At 48.2% G+C, this 20,436-nt stretch overlaps 2 protein-coding genes across 5 annotated transcripts in view; both read right to left on the reverse strand.

Moving 5' to 3' along the window:
- Positions 1 to 360: 360 nt before the first annotated feature.
- Positions 361 to 8,220, reverse strand: SPMIP5 (sperm microtubule inner protein 5). 4 transcript variants are annotated; one of them, XM_006200179.3, is made up of 6 exons: positions 7,149 to 7,416; positions 6,663 to 6,731; positions 5,010 to 5,228; positions 1,436 to 1,622; positions 850 to 950; positions 361 to 730 (listed from the first exon to the last, which is right to left on the reverse strand). In XM_006200179.3, the coding sequence occupies exons 1-6, from the start codon at positions 7,195 to 7,197 to the stop codon at positions 585 to 587; spliced, it is 771 nt and encodes a 256-aa protein (XP_006200241.3). In that variant the 5' UTR covers positions 7,198 to 7,416; the 3' UTR covers positions 361 to 584. The 4 variants fall into 4 exon arrangements, with proteins under 4 accessions (XP_006200241.3, XP_072828057.1, XP_072828056.1 ...); XM_072971956.1 differs by lacking the exons at positions 361 to 730; positions 7,149 to 7,416 and adding exons at positions 7,533 to 7,599; positions 8,142 to 8,204 and having other exon boundaries at positions 773 to 950; XM_072971955.1 differs by lacking the exons at positions 361 to 730; positions 7,149 to 7,416 and adding an exon at positions 8,142 to 8,220 and having other exon boundaries at positions 773 to 950.
- Positions 8,221 to 9,550: 1,330 nt separating this feature from the next.
- HSPA12A (heat shock protein family A (Hsp70) member 12A) overlaps positions 9,551 to 20,436 on the reverse strand; it is a 67,759-nt gene continuing 56,873 nt past the window's right edge. The window contains exons 8-12 of the mRNA XM_031682544.2: positions 19,855 to 19,941; positions 19,162 to 19,266; positions 18,135 to 18,393; positions 15,251 to 15,354; positions 9,551 to 13,734 (exon numbers count right to left, since the gene is read on the reverse strand). Of these exons, the coding sequence (XP_031538404.2) occupies positions 13,097 to 13,734; positions 15,251 to 15,354; positions 18,135 to 18,393; positions 19,162 to 19,266; positions 19,855 to 19,941 (1,193 nt within the window). The 3' untranslated portion in view covers positions 9,551 to 13,096. The remainder of the gene's footprint in view (positions 13,735 to 15,250; positions 15,355 to 18,134; positions 18,394 to 19,161; positions 19,267 to 19,854; positions 19,942 to 20,436) is intronic.

A 20,436-nucleotide genomic window follows, 5' to 3' on the forward strand; every position in this document is an offset into this window, starting at 1 on the left:
GGACTTTAAGCCTCCAGAACCACGAGACGACAAATTTCTGCTGTCTTATACCACCCAGTCCGTGGTACCATTACCACAGCTCTGGGAAACTAGTACAGCTGGTGTCTGCCAGCTGGGCTCTCCTGGAGACTGGGATTCGGAAACACCAGGGCTGAGGTGGTCACAATTCTGTGCCAGTGCTTGAGACGGCCATGCTGGGACCCAAGGTGGCTGACGGGAACTGGCTGGTTAGGTGGCTGAGCAAGGACTTCAGGGAGAGTCTGATCCAGGTGCATCTCGGGGTCAGGAAGAGATGTGCCCCACCCTGGCCCTTCTCAAGGTCAACATAACCTGGAAAACAATCCACAGAAACCTTTGGCATGCTAGGAAGTGTTGCTTCTTTATTTTCACATGACAATAAAAGGTCTTTATCATGAATGACGTGCTATTGCCAACCAGCCAGGGTACAGGCAGCAGTAAAAAGGATTCTTAGGGATTTTCCCTACTGCCCATCGGTGAATGTGTGAGGGGCTGACTCTCAAGAGAGAATGGCAAGCTTCTGAGCCTCATTTAATATTCTCCTCTCCTTGTGAGGCTCTCTACTTCTACCCTTCTGAGTACTTTGCTGAGGACAGTGGCTCTAGATAAATCTTCCCATGGCAAGACATACTTGGCTTCTGGGTACAGTCACATGTCACTGGAGGTCTGGGGTCCTCCATCAGGGCTCTTGCAAGGGTAGGACAGCTGGCACCTGGAAGAGAAATCAGTCCTACAAATTACTGGCAGGTGGCCCAGCAAAGCAGAGAGGCTACTGCAAACATTCCATCTCCTCTTTAAAAACAGTAGGAAGGAAAGAAAGGGCTCCTTTACCTAGAAGAGAGAAATCTGGATGTTTGGGCACCAGCCCTTCATGCTGCAAAACTGGGGTAGAAGGAAGAGGAGGAGGTGGTGTGGACTTGACTCCATATATTCTAAAGTAGGAACAAAAGTCCCAGAGTTATTTTTTTATTAATAATAAAAATAAATATAAGCTATACAGTTCCCTATGAACACGGTATGTTTATTTCTAATCTTTACCATTTATGCTAAAGGTAAGGATTATAATCTCCATTTTACAGAAGGGAAAACTGAGGCCACAAGAGACTTTTTCTTCAGCATCCTTGAGCCTTACCTTGCTGCCAGGACAGGGGGCCCTATTGGTTTTCTCTCCCATCCTCTCCCTACAAACCAGCAAAGACCAGAAGCAGGCCTTTTGGAGATTGCTAGGCACAGGTGGGGAGCGGAGGGTGGCTACTTACTGGGAAGGTCCTGTAATTACAAACACAGCCCCTTCTGTAAAACAAATCAGACACAAAAATAGGCCCCAGTGCTGGGCTGGGGGCTTCTGGAAACTCCTGACCTAAGATCTGCTCTGCCCCCGGTTGCTACCTGCAGTCACGACCCAAGCTGGACTTACTCTTCATACGGTTTCAGGTGTGCTCTCTTGGCCTGCTCCACGAGGTTCAGGAAGTCCCTGTAGCAGTTTCTGGCCATGACGGTGTACCGGGTGGCACAGCCTAATTCAGTGACCCTGGCTCGCGGCAGATAGCCCGCCCAGCCAGGGATCGGGGGCTCCTGCAGCGGTTTCTTTATGTATTTGCATTCTGTAAAAAGATGCCACGCTTCCTGAGGGCTTCGGGAAGCCACACAGTGGGGCAGTGCTCCCAAGTGAGCTGGCACCCCAACAATGAGCCCCGGGTAGAGCCCTAGGTCTCTGGATGCAACAGGGGCCGCGGCCACTGGCTGGTCGATTCTGTGTGCCCAGAACCCAGATCGGGCTTTATACACGCTCTCATTTCATTCTCTCACAAAGCGCAAGAAGGTGGTGCCGTTATTACCCACACTTTATGGAGGAGGATACGGAAACCTTAGAGAAGCAAAGAGAGACTTGGCCAAGGTCACACAGCAAGGAAGTGGTAGGGCCGGGATTCAAACCCACGTCTGTCTGAGTCCCAAGTTCTTGCTCTTAAACAGATCCTGCTTTCTTCTCAGATTAACAAAAAAACTTCAGACATTGCTCTTTGACAGTTCAAATAAGGTAATCAAGAGAAGCGTGTGGGGCGGGGGGAGGATGTAGCTCAAGTGGTAGAGCGTGTGCTTAGCATGCACAATGTCCTGGCATCAGTACCTCCAATAAAATAAATAAATAAATAAATACCTAATTCTCCCTCCCCTGCAAAAAAAGAGAAGCATGCAGGTCAGGAAAAAGCACATCAGACTCAGCGCTGGCTGGCTGACCAATAATTTCACATTTGTAAGATAAAAGATTACTGCCCCATCTGCCTCCTCCAGTTGCTGTGAGAATTGAAACGGGCTACTGAGTCCCACAACCTCAGAGCTAGAAGGCACCCAAAGGAGTGCCTAGTCCATCCTTCCCTGTGCTGGATGAAGGAACTGTAGCTCAGAGAGGTGAAGCAACCCATACTAGGTCGCACAGCAAACAGTCACAGAGCTGGGCTAAATCCAAAACTCTTAGGCAGATGTTCCTTGTAATGGCTTGGAAACTTCTAAAGCACGAGACACATGTGAGTTAGCCCGTGTTCTTGAAAAGTCCCCAGTTACAGTAATAATAATAAAGGCAATCAGCTCATTCCTTTCCCTATAGGCCTTTAGATCTTAAAGATGGTCTAGGACAAATCATTGCTGTGATTATGAACCTGATACAATCTTATCATCAGTTGTTTTTGTCACTGTTACTGTGGTGGTTGTTCCCTGCAAAACCCCTTCCCACCCAGCTAGCAGCTGGAGGAGCTCTCTTAGACAAGGGACACTACCTCTCAAAGCCTCACTTCCTCCATCTCTAAAGTGGGAATAACAGTATCAACCTCATAGGATTGTCGTGGCTGGAATGAAATAACAGTGCTGGCACAGAGAAAGCAACTAAAAGGCAGGACCTACTGAGACAACAGCTGATAACGGAACCTGTGTGATGATTGCCCAGGGGCTTTAGGACCCAGCACCCTCCTCCCCACCTGTCTCCCTCTCCCCCTGGAAATGATTCTTTCTCCCTTTAAGAAGCAGAGCCTTTCCATTTCCGGTCAAGATGGTGGAGTGGCAGGGCCACGAGCTTGCTTCTCCTTGCAACTACAACGAAACCACAACTGACTGCTAAACAACCATTGAAAAAAAGACTGGAACCTAGCGAAAAGATCCTCTACAACTGGAAGCATAAAGAGGGAACCACAGCAGGAAGGTAGGAGCGGCGTGCTCGCGATATATTTGGGCCCTGCTTCCCCCATACCCACAAGCTGAAGATTAGTTAAGTCGCAGAGGCCCTCCCACGGGAGTGAGAGCTCTAAGCCCCACGTCAGGCTCCCTGGCTCAGGTCCCGGCATAGGGAGGAGAAGGAGACCCCAGGACATCTGGTTTTGAAGGCCAGGGGGGCTTGGTGCCGGGAGCCCCATGGGACTGGGGGAAACGGAGACTCCATTCGCTTGGGAAGCGCACACTCGCGTGCGCCAGGTCCAAGGGCAAAGGCAGTGATTTCATAGGAAGCTGGGCCAGGCCTGCTTGCTGGATTTGGAGGTTCTCCTGGGGGCTTGGAGGACAGCTGCGGCTCACTCAGGGGACATAAAAGCTCGTGGTGGATATTCTAGGAGTGTTAATCTACATGAGTTTTCCTGGAGGCTGGTATCTTAATTGGATCATTAGCACCAAGACCTAGCTCCTCCCAACAGCCTGTAGGGAAGCCTCAGGCCAAACGACCTACAGGTTGGGAACACAGCCCCTCCCATCAGCACACTTCCTAAGCCACAAAGGCCTCTAGACACAGCCCTACCCACCAGAGGTCCAGGACCAAGCTTCACCCAGCAGTGGGCAGGCACTGGCTCCCCCTGCCAGGAAACCTGCATATACCTCTAGTCCAGCCTCATCCACCAGGGGCAGATACTAGAAATAAGAAAACAACAATCCCAAAGCCTGTGGAAGGAATTCACAAACACATAGAAAGATAGACGATATGAGGCGGCCAAGGAATATCTCCCAGGCCACAGCACAAGGTAAAATCCCAGAAGAAGAAATAAGTGATGAGGAGATAGGTAATTTATCTGAGAAAGAGTTTAAAGTAATGATGGCCAAGATGTTCAGAGAATTCAAAAGGAGTATAGATGCACAAAGCGAAGTTGTTAGCAAGGAGTTGGAAAATATAAAGAATACCCAAACAGAGTTGAAGAATAAATCACTGAAATGAATAACACACTAGAAGGAACGAAGAATAGACTAAATGAGGCAGAAGAACGGATCAGTGAGCTAGAAGACAGATTAGTGGAAATCACTACTTCAGAACAGAAAGATGAAAAAAAAAGAAATGAGGATAGTTTAAGAGAACTCTGGGACAAAATGAAGTGCACTTATATTTGCCTTATAGGGGTCCCAGAAAGAGACGAGAGAGAGGAAGGACCTGAGAAAAGTTTTGGAAAGATAATCACTGAAAACTTCCCCAACTTGGGAAGGAAAACAGTCACCCAAGTTCAGGAAGCACAGAGAGTACCACACAGGATCTACCCAAAGAGGAACACACCAAGACACATAGAAATCAAACTGACAAAAATCAAGGATAAGGAGAAAATATTAAAATTAGCAAGAGAAAAGCAACAAGTAACATACAAGGGAACTCCCATAAGGTTATCAGCTGATTTTTCAGCAGAAACTCTACAGAAGGGAGTGGCACGATATATTTAAAGTGATGAAAGGGGAAAACTACTCTGTCCAGCAAGGCTCTCCTTCAGACTTGATGGAGAAATCAAAAGCTTCACAGGTAAACAAAAGCTAAAAGATTTCAGCACCACCAAACCAGCTTTACAACAAATGTCCAAGGACCTTCTCTAGGCATCAAACCATAAGAAAAGAGAATAAAAATTCCAATTTGCACTGATGCTTGTGGGGTTTAGAAGCGGGCTGGACCCTGTGCTCTCAGTGGCAGCTCAGCAAATTTGTCAGGCCCTGGGCTTGGTCCCAGGGGCGAAGGGAGGCTGGTTTCCGGGGGTCAGTACCCAGACTCAAGGGGTGGTACTGCCGGTGGTACTGGTGCAGCGCGCGCAGGACCGTCTCCTCCGAGCAGACGGGCTTCAGTTTCCGGGCAGTGGCCACCGAGCAGTGAAATTCCTCCAGCTGGTCTTTATATCGCTGTGTGTTCTCCCGGAAGATTTTCAGACAGGGCGACATGTCATCCTCACCGGAGGTCCCCTGGCAGCTAAGATAGGGCACGAAGCCTGCAAGAGACAGGACATCACCACCTTCAGTGAGGGATTCAGAACCTGCCCCAATGCCCCAGAATCTCACCCACCCCTCGCCATTTCTTCCTTGGCCAACAACCCTGCATTTTCCCAGAGGCCTTTAATACAAGCCGTGCTTTTGTTTCCAAGGCCGCTGGGACCCCCCCAAGGTCACACACACAAAAAATGACCTTGGAGCTGGGGAGAGAATATTCTTTGATAGCAAAGCCCCCGATGTCACTCCGAACAGCAAGCAGGGAAAGCATTTAATGGGCCAAAATGATAGTCTAAGGAGTAACTGAAATTATTCATCTTTTTAGAAAGAAAGCTTATTTTACTTGACGCTTCCCAAATGCAATTTGGGATCTTTCTTGTCGGGCCACCTGGAAATTGCGGGCTTATTAAAAGCAGAGACCTATTACACTCAAAGGTAAATTCATTATCTGTGAGATCCACCCCTAGCACAATTTTTCACCATTTCCCACAAAATCACAGATAATCATTACAATTAGTATGAGTAAAACACAACTATTTATTTAAGCTGCATGCTGAATCCTAAGTGCTACAATATTGTCACAATAAGACCATTTTTAAAAGAGCAAAGGCGGAAAAACTGGCTAAGAATTTGGTTTTAAACTGCAAATAAATAAAGAAGTCTCACTATTGAAGCCCAACAAGGGAAGGCCCTTGTCCCCAGGTAGGAAAACCTGGCCCCAGGGTTGAAAGCAGCAACCCCCCCCCCCCCCCCGAGCCTGGAAGAAGTCTCTTCTGGAAGAATCCAGTCTAAGACTGGTCTTGGCAGAGTTGAAAGTCTGTCAGCCACAATCCAGTCTCCTCAACCCTCAGGCAATCAAAAGACTTGCTAATATTATAGAGGAGACCGTGAAAACCCAGGGGCCCCGCCACAGTGGTTTCTTCTCCATTAGGGTCTACTTCGATCTGCATAGATTTCATTTGAGTGTGTATATTCACACACGCATAGGAATACAGGCTACCTTTATTGAGTCTTGCTAAGGGCCAAGATATTTAAAATTAGTTATCTATGTGGCTCCTTTAATCCTCACAAAAATCTTACAGGGAATCTGTCACTACCCCATGTAGTGGGTAGAACTGATAGATTTATCCAAATAGATCTACCCAAGGGCGTCAGCTTATTCACTATGTCTTTCCCGGTCCAAATGCATATAACATACATTAATTAAGCCCTTCCTGCATACCAGGCCATGTCCTGGGAGATTTGGTCTAAGTTGTGTCTCCCCATTGATCAGAATCCTGTTATCAGTCATCTTTGGCAATGGATCGCTTTCAACAAGTGTCTTAAAAGCTGAAGTGCCTGCACTCGTCCAATCAGCTGGACAGACACGGACAGTGGGCCGAGGTAGGGACAGCGATCAGGACCTTGGTTCTCCTGCAGGGCACATCATCACTTACCACTGTAGCCTGGTGTGACCGGCAGCTGTCTCATGAAGGTCTTGGAAGACTTCATGATTTTGCTCTCTGCTATTGAAGAGAAACAGAATGAAACTGTCTCATCAGATGTCCCTGCCTCTAGAACTCACCGAACGTGTGCTGCAGGCCCTGGGAGTCCAGTGACCTTGCCAGCAGGTCGGGACAGAGAGAGAGCTCTACCATCTTCACAACATCAGCAGACACAGCTGGTTTCCGTTACAGAGCCAGCGGCCTGACAGCAAGGGGCATCGCCTTTTACATGAACCCGGATGACAGCTGTGCAGATCACCACCCACCAGTGTCTCTCTTCCCCTGGGCCCCAACCCCTTTCACCCAACCTGTCATCCATCCATTCAGCTACTATGAACGGGCACACACTACGGCCACCAACTGCGACAGAATATTAAAGAATACAAAGATGAGCAAGACCCAGGAGCCACCCACCCCCAACAGGTCAGGCTCACGAACCTCGGAGGGGGCGAGATAGTGCACCCTCACCCCCAGGGCCTTTCTTCATCCAGGTGGAGTCAGGCTGCAGTGGTGGCGTTTGCTGCCCCCAGCCCCAGCACCACCCTCAGGACATCTGGCAGTGTCTGGAGATATTTCTGGTTGTCACAACTGCGGGATGGGGTGCTGCTTGCATCTAGTGAGTGGAGGCCAAGGATGCTGATAAACATCCAAGGCACAGGACAGCCCCACAACAAAGAATTAGCGTAAGGTGTGGCTGGAAGGGACGAGAAGCCCCAAAGGCTGGGATGGAGTCCGAGGTCGGTGAGCAGAGGGTGGCGGTGGGGGGGGGGACCACACAGCATTAGTTTATGTGGATGCTGTCTCCCGAGCCAGACCCCTTAACCCTTCCAGGATCCCGAAAATGGGCCAGGTCTTGTATCTGGCAACTGTAGATGTGCCGAGTCCTACCCTGCCAAGCCAGTACATCTCTCAAAAGTGATGCCCTGGCGGCCAGGACAGGAGGACTCAGGGGTGGCGCAGAGGGCCTCAGTCAGGGTTTAGTCAGCAGTGATGGGAATTTTTTAAAGGGTTCAGACATTTGAAGAACACCTGCTATGATACGGTTGAAGGCGGGACCGCATTCTTATTAAATCCTCACAGCCGCCCTAAGGGTTAGTTTCTATTTGTCCCCATTTTACAGGTTGTAAATAAGGCACTTGTTTGAAGGTTCTTGCGTCCAAGGAGGTATGAACGGAAGATCTCTAAACTCTGAGGGTGACATTGTGTTGCCCAAAAGTTTGCCGCTGGGGAGGGGGCGGCAACAGGTTGCGCTGACTGGGCGGCTGTGGCCCCCGGCCCCCGAGGCCTGCCTGGAGGAGGCGTGGAAGAGCATGGAGAGGAGGCGTCCAGGGGATGAGGCCAGGGGAACTGGTCAGAAAGCGTGGACACGCCCCACCCCCTCCGCCCCACCCCCATCTCCTCCCTCCCTCCCCCAAACCCCATGTTGCTCACCTGGGTGGCCTGGATCCCACCCGCGGGACCTCCTGCCTGCCCCTCCCCACCACCGGACCTCCCTTGAAGGCTCCCCGCCTTTGTGAGCTCACTTGGCCCTCGGTGGAGGGGGAGGGGCGGGGTCGGAGCCCCAGACTGCCCCTCCCCCTCCTCACCTGACTAGGAGCCCAGGATCCGTGTGCCAGAGGGGGCCAGTGAACCCCAGTGAATGTGGGGCACTTCCTCCTGCACCTCACTCAGGGTCGGCCCATGGGGTGAAATCTAGGGATTTGCCCAACAATTATCTGGCCTCTGAAGCTGTTCTCTGTTCATGGTATCCCCAGCTGGTCTGGTGGTCCCTCTGGGTCTGGAAACTGGAGAGAGGGGTACTGAAAGGGTCTAGGTTAGAGCTGCCTTTTCTGATATTGACTCTGGGGAGACCTGGGTTGGGGCCAGGAGGTCTCTGGGACGAGGAGTGGACTGGTGGGAACAGACCTTCTTCCTGGGCCGGGAACAGCCTGGGAAGGAAGCAGAGGCCTGGGTGGGTGGCAGCTCCCCTTGAGCACCTCACACCCCTGCGCTCCTAGACTTGTGTCTCTTACCAGGAAAGACAAATTTCCAGATGGTCCACACAGGGAACCGGGCAGAAAGCACCGAAATAAAGGAGGGGGTGTGGGGAAAGTGGAGCCATACTCCTCCCAACAGCCTCATTTTATGGGAGCTGAGCTTTCATCTCACTGGACTGAAACCACGAGGCCCACTGCATGACCCAGACCAAGGGACTGAGTGGCCTTTACAGACGGCTAGTTCCAGCCGCTCCCTGTCCAGGGAAGGAAAGGGAGGCCAGACTGCCTGCTGGCGCTACATTCTAGTACGTTTGCTTGTTTGACTGCACCTCCCAGCCTGCCCCTGGGAACTGATCCTCAGATGAAAGCTAGTGGAACTACCCATTTAGGAAGCACACATTGATACCACCCTCAGAGTCCCAGGACCCACCTCAGACTATTCAGGAGCTTCTAGAGCCATCTCTGCAGGGCGACCCCAACATGGAGCCTGGAACAAACCCAAGACCCCAGATGCAGCAGCCAGTTTGGCCAGACCTTGGCTTTCTGCTTTTTTATATGAACTTCGCTTGGGTGCAGTGGAGTTGTCAGTGGTTACCCTGGCCCATCTGCCTTCCCTCTAGCAGGTCTGACTGCTGTCTTTAGCTTCGGGGGAAAGGGGGCTCGTAGACATCACGTTGATGGAGGCTTGGTTCCCAGTGAACCAAGGAGCCAGTCTTGTTGGAATGAAAGTGAATAAAGCTTGCAACACCTAGGAAAGGACCTGAAAATCAGTTTCCATCTGGGATGAGATAAAGGGGAGGTCAGTGATGATGCATGTATAATTCCATTTACAAATTCAGAGTGCAAAAAAAAAAATAGGCTACATGAGAGTCAGAGTTTTGCTTTATTAGACATCCGTGAAGACAGTGTGCAGACACAATCAAATTGTGACCTGCTGCAAAGTTCTGTGAAGTCTGAATTTTGTCTTGTAGTGAACAAGACCCCAGTGGCTGATATTTTTGAATATAGTATCATATTCCAAGCAGATGAGAGATGCAACGTGATGGCCAACAACTTTAATACTAGTCATCCTCTTAAGCCATTTCCCAGCATAAGTATGCAGCTTAATCACAGCTATTTCATCTCTACAATGTGAAATTCGATCTTCAACTAATATTGCATTTTGACTCCTGTTTATATGGGTGCATGCGATTCTTTGCCACCCTGGCAATTAACCAGACCTGGGCTCTAAAAGCTAAACTTGATCTAAATAACATTCTAGGGGTAGGGCAAGGCTCTGTAACTTAGCCATCAGTCTGCAAAAACGCATATATGTCTCCTCTTTCCTGTCTTGTCTGTCTGTCACTTGTCTGCCATTCAACAATTACTAATGCCTGCTGTGTACAGAAAGGGCAGTTACAAAGGATATCCTTTGACAGGTCTGCTTCCAAGAAACTTGAACCTCAGATAATATGCCAGGGACAACTGAGTAATGGGTCAGGACAACAGGCCTTTTAGAAACTTTCTAAGATTAGAAAATGTGTCCAAGTGTACTTATCCGGTGCTTTTATTCTAGAATATTTCTGTGTGGGTAGCGGGGAGGGAAGGAGGGATGGATTTGAGGGTTCCCTCTAGGAAGTTTGAATCTTAGGGCTGCGTCTCTGGGGCCAGAAAAAAGTCCAGTAAAATCATCACCCCCTCTCCATCATCTGTTTGCCAACACTGCAAACTTCAACTAGCTCATTTAAGAGAAACAGTAGACAAGGAGACATTCTTACTGCAAGATGGGAAAGGCCTTACATTAGCCAAAAAAAGGGCTTGACTGTACTACTCACACTCACACTTAATCCAGTAGGAAAGCTGGATTTGTGTACCGCTTGATTCCTTCCTTTGATTCCCTGGTGTCCTGAAAACATCACACTTTGCCCTCAGAGTGACTGCTTTGCCCCACAAGGAGAGGCTGGCAACCCTACAGGGACACACAGGTTTGCAGGTGTTTCTGCACAGCCGCACTGCTGACACCCACAGAACGTTCAGCTCTCAGAGACTGGGCAGGAGAATCGGTCATTATGCTCCTTTAAATATCAACTGCGAACCTCTGGGAAGGATGTGCGTGTCGAAAGGTCTGATGAAGCTGTTGATCCAGCTGGTCTCTTTCTTCAGAGTATCTGACCCCAGGCACCTCTGTCTACTGCTCAGTCTTGCCTACACAGTCCTTAGCTTAGCATCAGTACAAATAGACGATGCATAGGCATGATTAAGAAATGAGACCGTGGAAAATTAAAGGCGGCAATGTCATCAACAAAATCCGAAGAGCATTTTCCCTTTTTTTTTTAAACAAGAAGAGCACATTGTAGAAATAAAGATTCTGTACAATTTTTTTAATATTGTATGTACATAAAATTATATTACTTATAACTCAATTGAAAAGTCTTACTTGTAGAGGATGGCTGGCAACACCAAAGAAAGAACATTTAGCTTTGGAAGCAGAGCAGGCAGCAGGAGAACCCTAGCGCACACACCTTTGTGCCCGGATGCGACACCCCGCCCCTCGGTATGTGACTAGCATTCTCTAGTTCTGTGGTGTGTTCATGTTTCACATTCTAGTAGGGAATTCTGCAGCAAGCGTTGTGAAAATGAAATTGGAAATGCTATTTAAAATCTGCATATGATAATGAGCTGTGATAATGGGGTGGTGAATCAAACTTGCATTCGATGTTAATGGCTCATCCTCCCCTCAGCCATTATGTGTGCCTCCGGTGATTTAAAATCGGAATGAACTCCAGCAGGTGGAAAAGACAGCTTTGAACAGATCATACGGGCTGTGAGTCAGACTCTGGATTCTTTTTCCTCAGTTGGTTCCTGAATGACGGAGAGGGCTGGCTTTGCAAGTGCCCCATTTCTTAGGTTGCCTTTCTTCCAGTCTTTTTCCTCCGCAGGCCTTTCCTGTGAGGGTTAAAAGTGCCACCCCCAAGCCAGGTGGAGCCCCGGCCCCACTCACCAGAGGGCAAGGTATGGGGTGACAGCTCTCCATTTGTAGACCCTCTCCCTAAGGGAGCCCAACCTGTTAGACCGGAGGCTGCAAGCGCTGATCTGTGCCTCAGCTTCCAAAAAACGTAAAATTAGGAGTTTCCCAATTTTCACTGACCCACAGTCCCCTGTGGTGTTTACTAATAACTGCAGATTTTAGTCCCTCTCTCCAGGATTTGACTTCAGTTCATAAGAGAGGTAGAATCCAGGAACCTGTTTTTAAGAAGCACCCAGGCAGTTCTCACACAGCAGATCCCGCAGATCTGCTTCGAAAAAAAACCTGGCTTAAGTCATCAAATACCAGTCTATGAATTCCTTTAGACAGAATCTTCAATTTTAGTTTAAAAACTGAAGGTTTTAATGAAACATTTCATAGAACAGATTCTCTAAGGTATCACCAATGTATTCTAATATATTCTTTCCAAAATGTGGAAATAAATGGTCAAAACTTCTTAGGAAGGTGAGGGTGAGCAGGGACGAGGGAGTTAATTTAAAATACGTACGCTTGTCAAGGGGAGGGGCTGTTTCAGCTCCTGGGCTTGGTGATGTGAATGAGGCAAGCTGCAACTTCATTTTCTCACATGGACTCCTACTAAGGTTAACTAGAATTACTTACGAATTTAGAAATCAGGGTTTGGCATTTGGGGAATGATATCACAGCATATAATTTGGGGTATGTCAGTAGCTCAGTATCCATTTCCCTCGAAGCAAGTTTTTACCTGCTAATAACTTGCGGTGTCAGCTCTCCCACTCACACGAATCCTAGAGGATTAGCTGAGGCTACAGTTACTCTTTCTTTACCGAACCTATTTGGAATTTAAATGATGGGAATCTAAAATAGTGCCCCTGTAGGCAGTCTTCTCCCACCAGCTAAAAACGCTCCAAGTTCCCACTGAATCACCACTTTTAATCACACAATGATGAAAAGAAATTAACTGCAGATGGGTGGTATTTTATATTGACTGTCATCCAAATTCTGTAAAAAGTCTCAGAAGACTCTCCTCCTGGCTCAAAGACCTTATTTCAAATCTAGAAAGATCCCAACAGGGCATTCTACTCAAGGGAGATCTGTTTAGACCAAGCCCGATCACTGCTGCGGAAAAGTACTGATTCCCTCGTGGGGTGGGTGTTTCACCACTCTGTACCTATGAACACTAGCTGCTCTCCTGGGATCCTGGGAGTTCTTCTTCCCCAACCTCCATCCTAACTGCCAACAGCTTTTCTGACTCCGGTGTGCCCTCAAAACTCCCTAATTATTTCTAGCCCTGGCTGTTCCCATCTTCCCTGCTGAAGTTCAGATGGCTGATGGCAAGGGTCAAGGGCAGGGGAAGAACGGTCAGGGTTGAGGTCAGCAGAGGCGAGTGAGCTGAGTCCACGGGGGCAGGTGGCGGGGAGGGCCGGTTAGTAATTTAAGAAGTCGATCCCAACCTTGACACTCTTCGAGGTGGCTATATCAATGGCCGTGGCCTTGATCTCGGTGTCCCCGAACTGCATGAGGGTCTGGATCTCCCTGCGGGCAGGCACGGCGGCCCCGCTGGTCCCCGTGAGGTCCAGGCGGAGCGTGCCGCACTTCTTCACCCCGGGGTCGGTGATGAAGCTCACGTCGTCGAGCTCAGAGCTGTAGATGTTGATGACGATGACCAGCTGGGAGGGCTTGGCCGGGGTGTAGCTCCGCTTGACCAGCTCGCCCAGGGCCACGGACTGGTCGGCAGAGATGAACTTGTCGAAGACGTCGGTGCACCAGCGCGTGCCGTCCTTCACCAGCAGCTTCTCGGGCGGGTGCTTGCCCTCCACGTAGCGGTTCAGCACACCCACCCCGTAGGTGAGCGGGGACCGGCGCACCTTGATGACCGCGGGATCCAGGCCGAAGAGGACGGCGCCCTTGAGGATGGTGAGGCCCACGTCCTGGGGGATGATGATGCGGCACTTGTCGCCAAAGGCAGCCTGCACAGCCTGCTGCAGGAGGGGTGCCTCCGCGAAGCCGCCCACCAGGAAGAGGAACTTGACGGTGGACACCTCCGGCTTCTGAAACAGGTCCCCTGAAAGGGAAGAGGGAGGGACAGCCTCCTGTCACCAAAAGCCAAGGGAGACTGGGTGGCCTCAGAATGTGGAGAATGGACAAAACCACTTGGGCCAATTGGAGGACTGACTGAAGTCTGAACTGGTTCAACAGAGTATTTCTATAGAGCCTGTCTTTTAAAGAAAGGAGGTTTCTACATTGGTACACTCAGGAATAAAAACCAAAGCTACTGTGAGCATGGAAACAGCCTAAATGTCCATCAACAGATGACTGGATAAAGAAGCTGTGGTATATTTACACAATGGAATACTACTCAGCCATAAAAAAGAATAAAATAATGCCATTTACAGCAACATGGAAGGACCCGGAGATGGTCATTCTGAGTGAAGTAAGCCAGAAAGAGAAAAAAAACATATTATATCACTTATATGCAGAATCTTAAAAAAAAAAAGACACACATGAACTTACAGAACAGAAACAGACGTACAGACATAGAGAACAAACTTATGGTTACCAGGGGGAGGGAAGGGAGTAGGAAGGGATAATTTGGGAGTTTGAAATTTGCAGATATTAACTACTATATATAAAATAGATAAACAAGTTTCCACTGTACAGGACAAGGAACTATACTCAATATCTTGTAGTAACCTATAATGAAAAAGTATGAAAATGAGTGTGTATATATATGACTGAAAGATTGTTGCTGTACACCAGAAATCATCACAACTTCATAAACTGACTATATTTCAATTAAAAACAGAATGAAAAAAGAGCCAAACTAAAGCTACTGCTAAGCAGAAACCCATTTTAACAGCTAGATGGTGATCGTTTTAAGGAGTTTTTGTTATGTGTAAATGAATACCCCTAATCCTCTCCAAACCTGCAATTCTGTTAACTAAGTCAGGCAGGCTGTTAGAAATATTGTTCTTGGGTTTTCATAAAATTCTCATCCCACTGCAGGGGTTCTAACTGGGTGGGTGCGGGGTGGGAAGTGGATGGAGGGCCTGGGCACTGAAAGAGGTCCCAGGTGAGTCTGTTATGTGTCCCCGGGTGAGGGCGTGAGGGCCCCTGGGGGAGCAGGTTGACTGCACAGCCAGATTCTGTTTACCCTCTTTTGGGAGACCTTTCTTTGGTTTACATGACAGTTCTGCCTCCCCAGCAAATATGGTTTCTGATTTGTTCTGATAAAGCAGAGACCATCCATTCCCTAAGGACTGTCATTTGATGATCTGATCCGACTGCTCCAGATCTCCCAGCCCTCTGACTTTTGAAGCCAAACAGAAAGCCCAGGTGAGGACAGGCTCCCGGCTGCTTTGCCGTACTTGCGGGGAGGGAGCCACAGCCTTCGCCAAGCATCCTCCCTCATACATGCCCAGGCCCTGCCCGCTCCTGCTGGGGCCCTGGCCTGCGGCAGCTCTAAGCCCTGGACTCCCTGCCATCCTGACTTCACACAGACTAGTTGGTAACACTGGAAAAGTCAGTCCCCATTCTTGGCTCTGCCCTACTGAGTGGCTGAGCCCTGGCTGATCACTTACGGAGATGCTCGATGATGCTGTCGATGGTCGGCTTAAAAAGGGCATTCATGGCGTCTGGACTCATCCTCAGCATCCCCTGCGAGGACCACTTCACAAAATCCACACTGCAGCACGGGGCAGGGCAAGAACGGCTGTGAGTGTACGCACAATACCAGGCCAGCCTGCAGAGTCACGGGCCCTGGCAGGACAGTTGTCATATCTGAGGGGGTGGAAGGGGGGCTAAAAGTCCAAAGAACCCTCAGAAATACCCTAAACCACCAGAAGTTGGACCCTTAGAAATTCAAAAGCTAAAACATAAACTTCTGTTTCTCTTTGCTTTGGGCTATGGCCAACCTTCCCCTGCCTGGGACAGTGGAAGCCAAAGTCTAGTACAAAAGACAGGGAGATAAAAGAACCTCTCATAGATGAACACATTCTGAACCCAACAACAGTTGGCTTCCAGTACGTGAAAGGCTCATATAACGTGTCTGCTGCACTGAACATGAGGCTACAAACCCAGAGCCGAGGTTCATCTCCTTCAGCTCCGCAGGCACCTGGCCCATGATGGTGACAGGCCTATTCCTACCAGACGCCCCTCACTTTCCCCTCAAGGGGGCAGCACGTCCAAAGCAGTGGTGAGGAGCCCTGGGCAGGGAGTCAGCAATGCTGGGCTCCAAACTGGCCCCCACCACTTAGCAGCCGTGGGACTTAGGGCAAGTTGGCCTACATTTTCTCTGAGCACTGGTCTTCTCATCTGGAAATTAAGAAGAAAAATAACGCTTACCGTACCTCCCTCCCAGGGGTTGTTGTGAAGATCAAGTTAAACACCAGGTCTGTGAAAACACTTTGGAAACTTTCTGGGGCTAAAGGAGTGTATTACAGTGTGTACCCTGCCTGTTCTAACGTTCCAAGGGGCCAAGCAAAGGGCATGTCTGTCCCTGAAGCAAAGCACACACCAGCTGCCTCCCAGCATCACAGTCTAGATGCTGCCAGGTCTCTCAGACCATGAATTCTTTCTGTGGTGTGGAGTGGGGTGACCTAATGGCTGGCTGCAGCCAGTGTCCCCAGTAGGAGAGCTGGCAGCCCCCAAACTGTGCAGGCAAGACATGGGATTCAATTCAGAGCACATGCCTTTGTGGGGGACCAACAGGGCAGAGAGAGCATCAGCCGAGGGGGAGTTCAGCTAGGACCCTGCTCCAAGATAAGAAGACATGGAATCAAAGCTACTTGGTTTCCCACTAAATGCAGCTTCTTAGAGAAATGGCCGACTGCAGGTCTGGGGTACGGAACATTCAAGAGGAGCCAGAAGCATCTTCATATACCAGGGGGCAAAGACTGTTAAAGACCACAGTGTCAACCTGAAGAGTCTCCTGCTGGCCAGGACGGTACAATCTGAGCATTAATAAGGCTCTAACTGCTGTCGTTTAAAATACATCAAATATATTTAATTCTTAATGATACTTCCCTTGTGCTCCCACAAGAGAAAAAGAAATTTGTTACTTTGGAGGAGGCTAGGAAATCAACTTTTTTTAAACACAGTATTAATGGAAGGAAGGAACCAAGCATTTGTCCTGTCTTTCCTATGTGAACTGTGTTTCAGGGCAACCAAACTGTTAAGGAGATGAAGAGATAAGATTCTCTCTATCAAAGTAGTCTAGCTAATAAATGAAGGAGGAGTGATCGACTGAGGAGACAACCTCGGGCCGCTCCCTTGAAATAATGGGCCTACGCAGTGATCATTAACGTCACAAAAGAAAAAAAAACAAGCAAATATTGCGCCCCCTGTGGGATGCAATAGGAAATACTACCACTCATGAAGTAGATTTGCCAAAAACTCAAACCTGAATCGGATTAAATCTCTAGCTCAGTCTGCCAATTTGTACAAAATACCAGGAGACAGAAGAACATGTTAGTGTGGGCATGTAGTGAGCCAAACCTGGGCTGAAGGAAACTCTGAGACAAACAGTCAGCTTTGTCTTCTAATAGACTGCCAGGAAAAACCAGGAGGGTGAACCTACATGTTAAGCAGGAGCTAAAAGGCTCATCAGATAACTGCTCTGTTTAGCTATCATTTGGATGTTAATGCAAACTGAAAAAAGATTTAGGCGACAACTGGATAAATTTTAATGTTAACTGGATGTTTAATAATATTAAAGAATTACTCATTTTAAGTGATAATAGTATTGTGGTTATGAATTTAAATGTATCTCCTTTAGAGATACATACTGACATATTTATGAGTTAGGTGATAATCTGAGATTTGCTTTAAAATAATTGGGGGTGGTGGGTGAGGATTTAGACTGGCCAGGAACCGACAATTCTGGAAGCCAGATAATGTTAGAAATGTTCCACTATAAAAAGATTTTTAGAAACCCTTGCTTTTTGTCTATTATTTTTTAAATACAGCTTTAAAACATCTTGCAAATACGTTCATTTTGCAACAGGCTGAGCTACAAACACTTGCCCTGAGCCAAGTGCAGGACACCCAGACTCCCAGGGAATTCATTCAACAACTATTTACTGAGCACCTACTATACATGCACCAGGCCTGCTGGAGACGCTGAGTATAAAACAGGGGCCAAAACAGACAAACTTCCCTGATTTCATAAAGCTTATATTTTCTGGTGCATAAACATAACTAACACATAGATAATACTTTCCAGGACCCGGGCACTGTGTGAAGCATATATGAACTGATTTCATCCTCACAACCTTTGGGGTAAATGGAATTATCATCCCCATTTTCCAGATGAAAAAAACTGAGAAACAGAGAAGTCGAGTCACTTGCCCAAGGTCACACAGCCAGCGTATAGACTTGGGGCTCAAAGTCCACACCCCCTTCTTCCCTCCTATCAACGCGATCTACCCCCTAGAATGTCCTGAGCCCAACCTGACCCCAGCTCACTTGCTCTTCCTCAAGGCGTGCTCCACGCTGTGCCCCCGGAATTTCTTGTAGTAGTCAATGAAGGAGAAGGGCAGGGTGATGTTCAGCGGGTTAGTTCGGTCTGGGGCCGCCGCCCTTTTGCGAGACTCAAATGCAATCATTAAGTCAACCCAGGCCGCAGGACGCTTGATTTTGAATTGCTCGATAAAATCCTCTCCGAATATTTTACACAGAAGCTTTTCAAATTCATAATCTACTCCTAAGGATCCATAGGGTCCACCTGAGTTCAGAACAAAATGGGAGACCACTGTGTTAAAAACGGTCAGAAATGGAACCCAAAGTCAGAGAAAGCCCACGCTGGGTTCTGCTCAAAGCAGCACGAACTTGGACCCCCTCAGCCAGCAGACAGATCGCAGCTCAGTGTTCTCACTTACACTTTAAAACCCTTAGGTTCTCATTCCACGTGGAGAAGCTTTTTCCTACAGAAATCACTCATCAACAATCTATTTGCGATCAGTTACATTTTAAATAAAATCAATGCATTCAGCTAACTGGGAGCATCGTGGTATTCCCACCGAACACTTCCAACCACAGGTCTGGAAAACCAGTAGACCTCACTCAGTCCCTGTGATCTACTGATTCCTCACCGTCCCCACCCCCACCAAGAGGGAGAGCCCGTTCTTCGGTTTGGTGATCTTGATCCAAGACCAGGTGTCCTGGGACCTCCCTAGAAAGCTTAGCCACAGCACTAAATCACAGGTGACAACCAGGTGACAATCACATCCTCGCAGGACTTTCAGAACCAAACTCCTTTGACCAGGATCTGAAACAGGCTCACTTTATGCCCAAACCCAAAGTTAGGGTGTTTGTGTTTCAAAGAATATTTAACTGCATTTTGCTCTCAGGTTTCACACATGCATATCCTCTACTGCCTGGAGTCACATGTGCTAGGGGCACTGAAAGAATGAAATGCTGAGAGAAAACTGAAATGAGAGAAACAGCTCAAGTATGAGAAAAACAGCCATTTTTCTCATTCGCTCAGGCTCACCTGTTGCTTTGTACAGTTCTTTAAGGTGTCCCTCGGGTAACCGTATCTGATGGACTGTCAGGTCTACGGTGCCACCGCCACTGTCCACCACCACATACTTGTCACCTGGTACAAAAACAGCCATCCTTTACACAGACCTCTTGTCCACCACATCCTGGAACAAGCTGGCGAGTGATGACTAGGTGTACCCAGCTAAGCACCATCGACACTTATTAGTACAACGGTTTTGCTAATTAGGGAGGTATTCACAACAAAAGAAAATGAGACAGCGTCTGCCCAGAAGTGACGGTTAGCACCATGATGAAGAATCCAGATGAGTGAGTCTTTAAGACTAAAGCATTCATGCTGCTGCATACCTGGCACGTACACGTGGACAACTTCGTGCCAAGTTAATAGTACCATCAAATGACCTCCTGTTTAACACAAGACTTATTCCGGAACTGGTGTATTTCAGTTCCTATTTTCCTTCTGAAGAGCCTATATGGTTTTAGAACACGCAAAATTACAGCTCCGAAAAGAGCTCTCCCAGGTGAGTGGTCTGAAAACCAACTGATTTGAAATATTTCTCAAAAGTGCAAAAGGAACAAAAGGAATGCATTTTTGCCAGCAGCACACACTCTCTCTCTCTCTCTCACACACACACACACACACACACACAATTCAGCATGGGCAAAGGACATTCAAGAACGTTACCTTCCTCCAGCTCGGACCAGATTTCTCCTATGACATTCTCCACCAAAAAGGTCCGACTTTGCCGATTACGTCGTATGTGTTCCTTAGCTAGTGACCAAAAGAGAGAAAATAACACCGGATGAGAAAGCATGCAAGAGCAGGCAGCCCCCTGCCGTCAGTGGAGGTAAGAGAGCAGGGGAGGTTTAGGAAGAGAACATTTGGTGATACTTGGTCAAAACGATTACATAAATACAACATAAGGAATGACAAAGCCAGATCTTCCAGAGCAAGTAGCTATTTCTACCAGCCTTCATCTATTCATCTTCCTGGCAGCTTTGGACGGTGCCCTGCTGAAAGCTCACCCTGATGAGATCTCTTCCTTCAGTGACACTTTCAGGGGAATGGGAATAAAATCGGTCAATTCCCTGGCTTTGCTGCCCCAGGAAGGAAGCTGTCTGCCAAGCAGCCTGCAGTGTGCTTGGTTAAATAATTTCACATCAAAGAACTTAGTCCGATAAAAGGAATGTAGGGTATGTTTTCCTAATCAGGATGCTGGACAAACGGGCCCGGAGCCATTTCCAGACCCTGTTGAAGTCGATATGC

The sequence above is a fragment of the Vicugna pacos genome, chromosome 11 (genome assembly GCF_048564905.1).
Source record: "Vicugna pacos chromosome 11, VicPac4, whole genome shotgun sequence".
In the NCBI taxonomy this organism is placed as follows: Eukaryota; Metazoa; Chordata; class Mammalia; order Artiodactyla; family Camelidae; genus Vicugna; species Vicugna pacos.